Below are 13,936 nucleotides of genomic sequence, written 5' to 3' on the forward strand. Positions count from 1 at the left end.
GCTGCCCATTCCTCACACACTGAGAACATCTTCTCCCCCAGCACAGCACAAGCCTGATGAAAGTTCTGTCCCCAACTGCCCTCTTGCTCCCTACCCTCCCACAGCAGCCCCGGGAAGTCAGCAACTCTGTGGCTCCCCATGCCAGGACACATACTCCATGCAGCCCAGCCCTTCCCTCCAGCTCTGCAGATGTTGTTTTCAACAGAAGAAGCCTGTCCCTTTGTGCATGACACAGTTTTGATTTAAATTCACACATGAAATCTCTCCTGTAAAAAAAAAAAAAAAAAATCAAATTCAAATATGGCCAGCCTTGAACATAACAGAGTCAGGGAGTTTTACTCTTTATACAGCATTCCTTTTACAGGGGCAGTTCCAAGGCTGTCCCAAAAATACTGTCTTTCCTTCACTTTGCACTGCCAAATAGAAGAAAAATTTAAAAAGGACAGTCCTGTAATTTTTATCCAAAGAAGGCAGAATGAAGCACAGGAGAGCAGATCTTCCACTGAAAACCTTCTCTGTCCGACATGGCCAAGATGCTGTAACAAGAAGAAAGAAGAAATAGAGGCTTTTCCAACAACTGCATCAGCTGCTGTTTACATGATCCATTCCGCGTCTTGCAGGTCTCTAAGCAAACGTGTCCCCACAGCTGTGGGATCATAAAACTTGTTTGACCTATGCTGCTATGGACAGAGGGCATTTACAGCTCTGGAGTGATGCTTTCTCAAGAATACAGCCCCATGGCCAAAAAAATTAGTTAGTCACCTCAGCCACTTCCAAGAATGAACAATATTCACTCTCAGAATACTTAATACTCCAAAAATGCTGAGCACCTGTGCTTTGAACAGAAGATGTCCTTCAACATCCCTGGTGGACCCACAAACACAAAGTTGCAGTGGATCACTTGCCACCATCGGAGCTCTGGACCTACAGAGCCAAAGCAGGACTGGGACCTGCACATGCCACCTCTACCAACATTCCTGCCCTGGGCTCTCACCTGCATTAGGCAGCAGATGCTACTAAATGCTCCCTTATTTCTTGGGGAAAAAAACCACAAAAAACACAACAACAAAACATACAGAAGTGGATAAAAACATAGCTTTCCTTTTAAGCACAGATTAAACAACATTGATGTTTAGAGGGCTTTTAAAAGCCTTGTTTTTAAAGGACAAATTTCCACAGGAAGTTAATTATGTTCCTAGAGTTAACAAAAGGATTTGCGTGATCCAGTTTCTCTTCCTTACTACACTGCAAGTGAGGGATGTGACTGAATACAACACTTCACTTAACCCCACAGGATCTACACCCATCATTTTGAAAATTAGAGCGCATTCATTTGAGATGATCCTTTCTCTTCCCCTCTCTGCTGTTTAGCTTTACATAGAGAAAATAATTAGTGTAAAAGGCAAACAACAAACAGGAATAAAATTAGTCTTTTCAAACTGAGATGTTGTTTAACTTAACTAATTGAAAAGAGAGAAAGCAAAATTGTGTGGCTAGTGGCAAAGCCATAAAGTGTCACTTTTCTGAGGTTCATACCCCAGTAGTCATCTTTTATACAAAGAACAGTGACTCATAAATCTGTTTTTCATAAAAATTTTGCACAAAAAAAAAGTCTGAAATAAAAGATATCCCCTCCCCTTTCTTTCTTGGTCAAAACTGAAGCATGGTCTTTATGAGCTGTGGGAGTGGAAAGTCATTAGGGCTTCAATTCCAAATGAAAATTAAGGCTTTTAACTTCCCATACTACTCATACTGACAACCTTTCATACATAATTGCCTAGGAAGAGTTACTGTGGTCTTGTCACCCTTCTAAGGCGTCAGTGATACTCTGACAAATAGATCCTCCCTCCCAATTCCACCACGCAAATGGAAATAAAAGCCCATGTGGTTAAGAAACTCTGAGTTCACACCCAAGAATGACTTTGATGACTTTTCAGTCAGGACTTATTAGGAGTTACCAAATTACCAGCATCAGAAATAAAGCAATCAAGGGATCAGGTAAGAATTTAACTGGAAAGAGGAAGAGTGCCTTCAGCAATTACAGCAAAGACACCACTGCTTTGCAGTGACATGGGGAAGAACGTGAAAAGCAGGACCCTTCTGCTTCACAGCTGTGATTCTTCACCTCAGTCAAAACTGTACTAGGCTGACAGATAAACATTTTAAATACACATATATAACATGATATGCAACTGGACAACCTAGATGGGATGAGCTGAAATAACAACAAATGCTGTGTCCACTCTCTGAAAGGTATCAAGGTAACCTGTCACTGAGACAGCAGCACATCTTTCTGCACTTGTCTGGTTTGTGGAAAGGCAAACCCTGCTTTTTATCTAATTTGCTCATCTTCTCATTTGAGAGAATTATTATTTGACAAGTTTCTGGTTTTTTATAGTGGCAAGAGACTGACCACACTTCATCATCCTGTGGTTCCAAGAAGTATATTCAACACAGAGGGAAGTAACCCAACATGTAAAGTGCTTTTATCCCAGTAAAACTGAAACAGGATTTGAAGCAACTCCAAAATTGGGAATTAGAAATGTGTGGAGTTACTCTAAAGATGTCTCCTTCCTTGCTAGTTCAGTATAACTCAAAACCTGCTTGTTATCACTGGTATCATAGCAATGGTCAGAGGCCCCGTTTGAGGTAAGGGTCTAATTCTGTTGAGCACCACAATAAACTTGGAGAAGACAAAGGAAATATATTATCCTGGTTGTATAAAAGGAGAACCACAAATCACATTATTTAGCTAAAAGACTACACCAGAAAGCCATGTAACAATGAGACAGCACTCCAAATCTGAGTCCCAGTTCAGTGCTCTAACTTGCAGAACCATCCATGCTTTTGTTATTTTAAAGCTTACATCTAAAACAATACAGCCTTAACTGATGTCATAAAAAGAGGACTACATTTTGTTACAAGAGGTCAGGAGACAAGCACGGGAGAGACTTTGAAATAAATTGCTCAGAATCCAGGAAGCAAGCAGCTGCACCAAAACTCGAAAAGAACAACTTTGAGAAGATGGTTGAACACAGTCACACACGTGCAGCTACACCCACATGGCCTGGAGGACAGAGCTGCAGAAACAATTATTGCTCCTGAGGTGGAAACTGCAGCCACTCCAGAACAGATCTCCACAAAGACATATATTATCATACTTCAAGACATCAAAGAGGAAAACACATAGGCTTTAAAAATTTATTCCTATTTTTAAAAGGTGTTAAAAGCACGGAAAAGGAAAACCCTCTAAATGTTAGCGAAACTGAAAGATGGAAAGGCTGCTGCACTGACTGAAATACTCAGCTGGTTTGCAGCCTCAAAAATAAGCATCACAGGGAAATGAATGAATAACTGAAATAAAGCAAGCAAGTGCAGAGGTATTTGTAACAGCAAAGGACAGTTGTACCAGCAGTTTGACCAGGAGTGAATGATTGACTCACTCCCATGCTGGGTTTCAGCGGCAATCATGAAAATGAACAAGGGAACATTTTATCAGTTTTTCACAATGTGCCATCCCTGTGCAATGCATGAACCGCTGGTGAAGATCATATAACCTGTAACTATGTATCACATTCAGCAGCAAACAAGCTTTTAACTCAGTGGAAAGGGATTAAAAGCTCTGTAGATCCAAAGCATAGATCAAAGTTATATTCAGCTGCTGGGAAATAGATAAATATGAGACTGTAAATCCCAGTAAGGGAGATAAGAAAAGGAAACCAAGAAGACAAAAGAATACTGTGCATCACAATAGCCCTTTAAGATTGTACATTAAAATAAGATTTTCTTAACACCTTTGTTATGAGCTGGAAAAGATTCAGCATCAACCAAAATTAGTTATTTTTAATTACTGATACTCTGTTAGTATCTGATGATGTTACTCTGGCATAAAACAGTAGACTTTTTTGTAGACTGTCCTGGAACCTATTTTGTTAGATCCTATTAAAAATAAAAATGGGGAGGGGAAATAGTGAAAACATCAACATCAAAATGGTAAATTCCTGCATGTATATAACCAGCAGTAGTCCTCTGGCAACACAAAAATCAAGCAGAACATTGCCTACACAGGACAGATTACTTCCCTTGTTGGGGATTAAAGACACTCTGGATTTCCTTTGAAAAAAATACCAAAGCATGTGTAAGAGTCCAAGTCTCAATTTCATTCAAGTCCAACAGTGTCCCACAGTAACTTCACTGGCCACTGACATGTACCACACCACTGAACAGACCATGGCCTCATATAAAGTCACAGCCAGGAGAAGAGTATAACAGAAGTGGCATTTAAAGGACAAGGGATTATCAATAAGTGTCATAGAGTGAGAGAAATGTACCTTAGCAAGTAAAAAACTGCAGATGAAAGATAGATGCCAGTCCTCCAGAGACTGCTTAGCACTTAATCAAAAGTCAGAAACCAGGAATCTTGCATTTGTGATGCACAGCAACCTGTCTTCAGATGATCCAGAGATGATGGAAGATGTAGGGAAGAACAAACAACATCTAGTCAGTCCCACTAGATCAGAGACTGACAGCAAGCCTCTTCCTGCTATTTCCATAGAAATATTACACTTTGGGGACTGGAAATGCTGTCTTTTCTCTTCTAAAACAATGGTTTGGTTTTGCTGTTCTACTCTGAGTATTCCTTTCACCTGCTCCTTTCCTCTTCATGGATCTTCTACAGGACAAGGACAGAGGGGCAGCTGCTCTGCAGCCTTCCCCACACCGGGTGCTCTCATTGTCCTGGGAATACAGGGACAGGTCAGACACAGCTGTCAAACCCCCAGGCATAAGCGCCCCTGGAGATGGTTTGATCTTACTGTCCTGGAGATGTTTGAAAGAGCAGCTAAGTATATTCTCTTGCTTCCCAGCCTGAGCCCTCTCCATCCACTTGCTCTACACACTTCACCTTTCACCTCGCACAGACATTCAAATGCACCTGTACATGAATGAAACCCCAGCAGCAGAGGAGTTTGGGATGAAATGGGGGAAAGGCAGCAGCATGCAGTCCTGAGTGTCACTGCAAAGAGCTCCAGGATGGAGCAAAGTCTGAAGGGCTTTTCAGAGCACTCCAGCTTTGATTGAACTGATTCTGCCAGCAAGCCGGCATTGACACAACCACAGAAGACAGCTAGCGTGTCACCCTGCGACTGCAGCGTGCAGCTGGCCAAAGCCCTGATGCCATAAGCCCGACACTCACCGACGGTGCTCCCTCTGCTGCAGACAGCCCTCCCACCACAGCCTCCCCAGGCAAACAGGAGACATCCTGTCCCACAAGCCCCCAGGAGAGCCCGAGCAGACAATGAGATAACTCACATCAGATTTAGGATTGCTTCAATCTCACTGCAAGATCTGTGAAGTCTCAAAGCCAGTCAAAACTAACCTGTAATCTACTTCACAAGGACTTTAGGTCATAAAGACCCTTTACAGAAGAGGCTCTGAGCAAGGTGAACACTTGGCACCACCACCTTGGAGACATAAGTCAGAACAAGCAATGAGTTCCCCGAGAGAAGCAAAATAGCAAGGCAAGAAACAATTTAAGGGAAGGAACACTATATATACCTGTATGTACAGGGGCTAAAGTAACCTGGCATAAATGACTTGACCCAGACATGAGTCACTAGAAAAGTGTTCAAAATAACCTGCCCAGCAGCCTTCAATTGCCATGGTGATAAATGTTTCCTAATGCCTAAGAGCTGCTGAGTCCTGAACCCCATGCACCTCGTTCACTAACAAAAGCTTTCATTATACTGAAAAAAAAAAAAAAAATCACGACCAAATTGTGGCCATTTTAAGCCCTCCTCAGATCAAGGGCCGATTTACGCACCCTGGTTTCAGTGGGGAGTACTGTGCTCACATCACTGCTAATTCAGAAGATGGAGCTGGCTTGCTTTTTGCTTCACAATTCAGTAGGCAAGGGGAAGATAGATTCTCTGAGACAGTGTTACTTTTTCTGCCAGGAGTTATCTATTTGCAGAAGTGGGTCAACTTTCTCTTGGTGGACATGTTCGTGTGCGAGTGCCTAGCAGCGCTGCCTGCGCCTCTCTGCCCGCTCCGCGTGCACAGGAACCTCTGCACATAACTATTTATGGCAGCCAAGTGTTTCATGAATTGCAGCAAGTTAACCACAAGGGGATGATGACATTTGGCGACAGGGCAGGATGAATTCTGGCTGGCAGACAAAAAGTCAGGTTAAAAATACAGAATGCAGAAGCAAACCCAGCCAGCTGCAGCTAATTCGCAGGAAAACTGGATGAGCAGCCTCCAAACCTTCCCTGTTCCAGGCGAGCAGTGTTGTGTGTTTTGCAGTGGGATGCATTAAGGCCTGCGTGTGAGTGTGGAAAGAACATCAACCTTCTGGGTTCAAGCATTATAGCTGAATTTTAAATGGGCTTAGATGTTTCTCATTAGCCTCGCTCCACACCTGATGTATTCCAGATGTTTTGGCCAATTTAAGCACCTCACCCCATCTCACCTACCATCAGCTGTTGTCCATTTTTCTGTTCCCAGAGCATCTCCAAAGGGCAGCCCCATACAGAAGGAAGCTGCAAGGGCTGTCTGGAGGGACAATGTCAGCAGACCCTGCCAGGGAAATGTCTGTGTGAGATGCAAGCAAGGCCACAGCCATGCTGTGGGGCAGCTAAAAAGCCCAATACCTCCCAGGGCAGGCCCCCAGCATCCCCAAGGTTGCATGGATGCAAGCACCCTTGTCCCCACAAAGTATTAACCCCTCAGCTTTCAGATGCAATGCTTCAGACAGTGTTGGTATTCATGCCTCTCCTCTCCACACATACATCAGGTGTAACACCTGCCAGGGCTGCATTTTGGGTTCCCATGCCTGCCACTTCATTAGATCACCATTTAATTTTATCCTCAGCTTTATTTGATTAAATGTCCCCAGAGGACCAAATCATTTACATGTAACCAACACAGGCTACTTTCCTTACTCTGATTGCTTTCAATAAGAGTAAGTGGATAATTCCATCAAAGGCCCATAGAAAATTGTCTTTTAATCAATACAAGGTTTTTTCCTTCAAAAGGACAGCTGAGAATAAGATATCTCTATATAATACGCAAGAGGAAAACAAAATTAGAACACATTACCATGGAGAATATATTTCCAGATATGGCCCAATTTTAATTTAAGCATCCTGAGCCTTGTTTTCAGGGACACCAGCTACCCTGAAGTTTGGGAGCCAAGCAGGCTGGCACACAGGCAGTGCCCCAGCAAGAAAGCAGGAGTGGACAATGACAAAGATGCCCCAAATGAAGCAGTCCATGGAAGTCCTTTGAATGAGTGGCCAATGACTACTGGCTACAAGAAACTCAAGCTGTACCCTTCATATCTGAGACCTCAGCATTGATAAGCCAATTAGCAGAACACATTGAACTTACAGCAGTAAGCAGTAAGATGTAAGACCTCTCCAGAGGTCTTACATCTATCTAAGTGTACCTCCCCAGAGCTGATTTCCTGTCTTAATCACAAGGAGTCTGTATGTAGCAGCCTACAGCACCAAAAATACCAACACGTTAAAAACAGCAGTATTAAAAAAAAAAAATTAAACCCATTTTCATAGGATAAAAAGTGCTCTTGATAGAAGAAAGAAAATAAATGGGCAACTAACCAAACCTGTGCTTAAGCTTGGCAGGAGCCACTGAGGTCTGAGAGGTCTCCAGCACAGAGCACAGGACTTTCTCTGACCTGGGCTGCCCATGAAGTGTGGGATTATAAGAGAGTGACATTTGAATGCTGCTGAGAAAGACAATTTCCTCTCTTTCACCAGAGATGGGACAGGAGCACTGCAAAAGTGGACAATGGTCAGCACAAGAGCTGGAACCGGGCTGATCTCATCTGGTTTTAGACAGTTGCAAATGAATGAGCTGACCAGGCATCAGCAGAGGGAAAGAGCACAACCAGCATACAACTCTGCTCTCTTTGATGCAGACATAGTTCACATAAATCATCACACCAAAGTGCCTTTCTCCACGTGGCCAATAAAGGATGTCCAAGGGAACGCAGATGTTAAAGCCCATATTGGACATACCTTAAATTAAATGGGATGAACCTCATCTTTCGCTTCTGCCCCTGCATATTCTCATCTCAAAGGTCTCATTAATATGCCATCATAAATAATAAGTATATTGATTATTAATACACTAATAAAACAGTCTTTTGGCCTTAAGGGTGTGCGAAGAAGGGCAGCTTCATTACCAATCAATACCAACCCACAGAGAACAGCCATTTCTCTCTGCCACCATTTTCACTGCAATATATTGTACCCTCTAAGTAAATATGTGGACATCTACAAGTGGGAATCAATAGAATGAGAGATCTTCCCACACCCTCACCCAGAGAAACCATTCTTCTTTCACTGGAGAAGACAGCAACAAGAGGCCATAGATTAATATCTCTGCTACTACAGGCTATCTGCTGTACCCACAGCTTTTTTCTGGGCCTCCCTGACCACTTTTTTAATTGTTGATGTTTTCAATAATTTATAAAAACAAAACATCAAAATTAACACTTCACCCAACTGGAATAAAGTCAGAGACACTGGAAACCACCCAGTCCATTTTGGAAACCTAGAGCAAACTGTTTCAGTGGAAGGTGAAGTTCTAAAGATAACTTCAGTTGATGGGTGTGAAATAAAACTAAAGCCTAAATGCTTTGCCTGTATGCACAGGATTTTGTCCAGGGCACAGGCTAGTCGAGTCTGTATGCCTCCAGGCTCGAAGATGGATGAACAGTTGTCCCAGTGAGATCTAGATAAGGCTAAAACCGGTGGAGGCCCTTGCCCTGGCCTCAGGGAATTCTGAGTCACTCCTCCCAATGTTCCCACATACCTCACAGTCCAGGAGTATATCCTGTGGGAATAAACCTGAGAGTTTTTTTCTTCCCCCAGGTCACGCTAATATAAATATCACCAAATGTGCCTGACTTTTTTTTTTTTTTTTAATGCTCTTTTTCAAACCTAATTTCATCAGGAGCCAAGCAGCTGCTTCAACAGAGCTGTCTAAAGCTGGATGGGCAGAAAGATTGTGTGAACACAGAGATCCACACGAGCACTCACAAGCACACACGGTGACTGTGCCTCAATTTTCTGTCCTAGATCTGGGTAGGTTTAGAACTGTGATATATCATTACAGAGGCAACTGGCCAGATTCCATCACACAGTTTGGAGGTGCCCCTGTCCCACAGCCCAGGTCCCCATGCACACAGAGATTGACCATACCTCTCACTTTCACAACAAGCAGGATTAAATGTCTTCTAATGTTAGCCATTCTCACACTATGTTATAATTCCATTCGCTCTTCCATGAGCGAATAATTAATCATCAGCTTCTGAAAGACAACTTGCAGAAGTAAATAGACTTCAAAAAAGTGATGTAAAGGTGGACCACCAGTTGGGTTGGGGGTGTTTTTGCACTTACACCATTTATTCTGAATTCACCTTACAAATCTAGAGTTCATCACCTCACACTGGGGTGGGTCACTGGGGCCAATAAATCAAGCCCTGGTTCAACAACTCCCTTCCAAGGATTGCTGAACAGAAAATAAGAAACATTTAGCCCACCATTGCTCACTAAGATTCTACCAAAAACCTACCTTCCTGCAAGTGTTTTAACAGCTACAATACTCCAGACTCCTTTAGAAAAGCACTTAACAAGTGAAGCTCAATGGATACCATTAGCCAGGACAGTAGAGTTCTGCATTTTCCAGCTCCCAATTTCAGGACTTTCCAGCTTTTCCATAAACAAAAATACTCTAGCAAGCAGCTCAGAAGTAGCAACCTTGCTCCCACCACTTGTCCAAAGCTTCTGCTGAGTTCTTACTACAGGTGCTAAATTCTGCACTGCATCCCTTTCAGCCACCTCCTCTCCCTCAGAAAGCACACAGGGCTGTTCATTTCAGTATCAGCTGAGCTGGCCGGGCAGTCCCTGTTTCAGCCTCTGGTTAGTTCTCCGTGCTTTAAAGACATGAGACAACAGCAAGCTTACAACCAAAAAATGAAAGGCCACGCACTCTCTTTCCTCTGCCTTCCTTCTGTTTTATTCTGAGGAAAACCCAACTCACCAAGAGGACAGCACAAAAAGGCTGAGATCTCGGCTGCACACACGGAAGGCAGGGACGGGAGCAGGGACGGGAGCAGGAGACACGGCAGGATGCTCACTGCGGGGCTGCTCCGTGACAGCTCCACCGCCCACCTGACTCACTGGAGTGGTTTTTCATGTTCACCTGCTCCTACCCTGCTCCTCTACACCGTCACAGGCTTAACAGAATTGTTGCTAGGTCCCAGGCAAACACCCCTCCCAAACTTCTTGCTGTCAGTCAAAAAAAGGGGCCTGATAAGCCCTGTATTTGCATATGTATTGAGAGGCATTTCCAAAGGCACAGTCAGGGAAATGGCCTTGCTGAATACCGATACTATCTGAGAATGACAACTATTCAAGTAATTTTACAGCTTCACTACCTAAGTGGAGAGATCAGGCTTGTCTACATCTTTACAAGGATTATTAGCTTTAAAAGTGCTGATGTTCTCCTTTGCACCACAGAAATGAAGCCGCACTGGCTCACAGGAAAGAGCTCCAATTCTTCCCACAGAGACCACCTTCCACAGGCACCCCAGAACCAGAAGTCCCCCAAACCTAAAGGTCACGTCTGAAACGCTCGAGCCCATACCCATCCTTCCGGGACAGGAAATGAGAAGGGGCGTGCAAAGGCACGCATGGAAGCACGTATGTGTGTAGATGGTCACCCTCCCTTTCCTACTCTTTTCCTACAGCAGGACATGAGACTCGGCTCTCAGTCCCCTCCAAAAGATGCTGCTGAGCACAGTCCCACACACAGCGCAATGAGGACCGAGCTCTGAAAGCAGAGGCTTCCCTCTTTGTGCTGACAGGGCCGACTTTGAATCCCAGGTGAAGCATCCCACTGTGCCTACAGCCCGGATTGAAGGGACAGCTCTAAGGTTATGTTTTGTGTACCCAAGAGCCCTGAGTTAACAGATGAATGTAACGGCTTTGTCCCATTCAGCTCCCAACACCTAAAAGGGACACGGTCTAAGGTTCACAAACCAGAACTGTGAAGTCCTTCTGTTCTGTAACAGCAGCAACAGTAACATTCAATAAAAAAAAACAGTAACAGCACATTCAATACCTGTCATGTGCTCTTCAAGCCTCTGTGGAGAGCAATGCTTTATGAAAATAAAGTCAAGTCACGTCAAGAGCAGAAGCTATCTGCAGATTTACAAACCACATACTTCTGATTTACACAGCTCTATGAGAGAGAGATTAAAAAATTCCACACCAAACATTTAAAGATGTTTGCTGTACCATGCACCATCTGGTGACTGGATCACCCTTGAAACCAGCAATCCCTGACTACTGGGCAAGGTGGCCAGAACATCTCCAGCCGTGAGTTGAGACACACAGTGAGGCAACAGGACTGCAAACAGCACATTCATGGATGAACACTTGTGAAACGAGTTGATCAATCCTCCATGCTCTCAGGTCTCTTGGGACATAAACGCCACAAATCACCAAAAAAAAAAAAAAAAAAAAAAAAAAAAGAACACCAAAAGCTCTGGGAGCTGAGAGCATGGTTATCTGGTAAGCACATCCACTGCTGACATCAATCAGAGCCAACCTCTGGGGCTCCATCCCCCTCTGTGTGCTTAGAGGTGGGAAAAGGACACTCCACAAAGAAAATAGCCCTCTCTGGTGGGAAAAAAGGATTAAGAACATTAAAAGTAGTCTTATATATAAGAAGTTTTTTAATTGCTGCCTGGTTTCATTCCTACTGAATCCTCTTGACCACACTACTCCTTCTAAAAGTCATGTATTTGGTCTTGTTGGTTTTAATTTATTTTTTTTTAATCTCCATTTTAAAGACATCCCAATGTTATGTTAATGTCTGATCACTATTAGACAACAGGAGAAACTTTGCTTGAATATGAACTGCCAGAGGAGGCTTGGCATGATTTCATTGTGGAGCTTTTTTCTAACTTCAATGACTAGCCTGAACAAAATCATGAGCACAGCGTCCCTTCGAGAGCAATCTCTTCTCTACAAACAAAACTCCTCTTTCTGAAGTGGAGACAGGGGAAAGCCGAGTTACCGCTCTCCAAAACTGCTGAGCATTCCACAGCCAGCCTGCCCTGAGAGCCTGTGGAGCTAACAGGTGATGCTCCGTGGGACAAACCTGAACTTTCATCAGATGCTTCCAAAATCTCATCCCATCTTTATCAGTCTTATCAAACTAGCACACAAACAAGCCAAACATAAACCAAAATATATAAGGGGGAGAGAAAGAGGAGGAACACAATCAGTGTTTATTTAACCCTGAAAACTCAGGCTGATTTTTGTCAAAATAGAAACCCAAAACAAACAAACAAAACCAAACACCAGCCCTGCTAGAGATAAAAGAGGCTCCAACCCTCAGCCCAGGGCATCGATAACACAGTTAACGCACTGATAACACACACCCCGCACACAGGTGCCCGTCCCCGGCTCCCGGGGCTGTTGTGCCGAAGAGGTCACCAAGGATGGACAGGGTTGGGAATGGCCAGGACCCCCCTCCCCGGAGTCCCTCCCGCCACCGCCAAGGGGGACCGGGCATGCCGGGGGTGGCGGCGCGGGGCCAGCGGGGCAGGGCGGGGCAGGGGCTCACCATTGAGGCCGTTGGGGATGCTCCGGTGGTGAAGGGGCGCGGACAGGTCATCCATAGACCTCCGCATGGCCCCGGCCTTGCTGTCGCCGGCCTTGTGGTGGTGAAGGTGGTGGTGATGGTGGTCGGGGCTGCCCGCGCTGCCCGTGCTGGAGGTGCTGCTCCCGTCCCCCACGTCCCTGGTGGCCGAGCCGCCGTTGAGGTTGGTCAGGCTGGCCTGACTGTCGATGGAGCTCCGCGAGCCGGCCCCGCTCCGCTCCTCGTCCAGCATCAGCACCATCTCCTTCAGCTCCACGTTCTCCCGCAGGAGGGTCTCCTGCCTCGCCTCCAGGTCCTTCAGCTTCTGCTGGTACATGCCCACCTCCTTCCACATCACGCTGGCCGTGTGCCTCCCGAAGCGCTGCCATTCCCTTGACAGCTTCTTGCCTTTTTGCCGGTCGTCATCCAAGAAGCAGCAGAGCTCCCGCAGCTCCTGGTTGTCGTCCTGCAACTTCTGGTTCACCTCCTTCAGCCCCCGGATCTCGTGCAGGTGAAGCTGCAGCCGCCGGTTCACGTCTTTCATCAAGTTGCCGTGTTCCACCATTAAGTTCATCTTTTCATTCTCCACTTTCCTCAGTCTTTTCACCAGCTCTTCCTTGCTCCATCTCAGCATCTCCTCTTCCGAAATTTTGCTCAGGTCTTCTTTAGACCCTTCCATGGAATTTTTTGCCATCATCTGTGCCTAGGCTGCGTTTGCTCTCACAGGGTAACAAATGGTTCAGGTTACTCAGTTGATTTTGTTCGCCTGATTTCCTATAACTAAAAATCACTGCAGCATCTCGGGGAAGAAATATTATAGTTCTCCGTCGAGCGTTGGACAAGGAAGAAGAGCAACGCCGGACTGGAAATTCTGCTCCCCCACAGACCCCATAATAATAATAATAATGCCCCGCTCCGCCGCTGCGCGGCCGCAGCCCCGGGGCGACGTGGGGCCGAGCCCGGCGCGGTGGCGGCCGATGCCGGTGCGGCGCTGCCGAGGAGCGGTGGGGGAGCCGGCGCCTTCCCGGAATGGCTCAGCCCTCCTGGAAATTCTGCTCCCCCATAGACCCCATAATAATAATAATAAAAAGAAAACACAAACCAAAGGGGGAGGGGAGAATGAAATAAAAAAATGCTCCCCCACTGCCCCGGAGGCTGGGGGCGACAGGGAGCCGGGAGCCAAGCGCTGCACTCTCCAAGCGAAGCCTCCGCAGGGATCGGCCAACTTACCCTGGGCAAAACAACTACGCGGCGGCCG

The 13,936-nt window shown here is 45.4% G+C and overlaps 1 protein-coding gene across 1 annotated transcript in view; it reads right to left on the bottom strand.

Moving 5' to 3' along the window:
• Positions 1–13,579, bottom strand: part of CCDC85C (coiled-coil domain containing 85C) — a 109,930-nt gene extending 96,351 nt beyond the window's left edge. The window contains exon 1 of the mRNA XM_041476330.1: positions 12,664–13,579. Within this exon, the coding sequence (XP_041332264.1) occupies positions 12,664–13,375 (712 nt within the window). The 5' untranslated portion in view covers positions 13,376–13,579. The remainder of the gene's footprint in view (positions 1–12,663) is intronic.
• Positions 13,580–13,936: the final 357 nt, after the last annotated feature.

Source organism: Pyrgilauda ruficollis, unplaced genomic scaffold (assembly GCF_017590135.1).
Source record: "Pyrgilauda ruficollis isolate IOZ18807 unplaced genomic scaffold, ASM1759013v1 scaffold38, whole genome shotgun sequence".
Classification (NCBI taxonomy): Eukaryota; Metazoa; Chordata; class Aves; order Passeriformes; family Passeridae; genus Pyrgilauda; species Pyrgilauda ruficollis.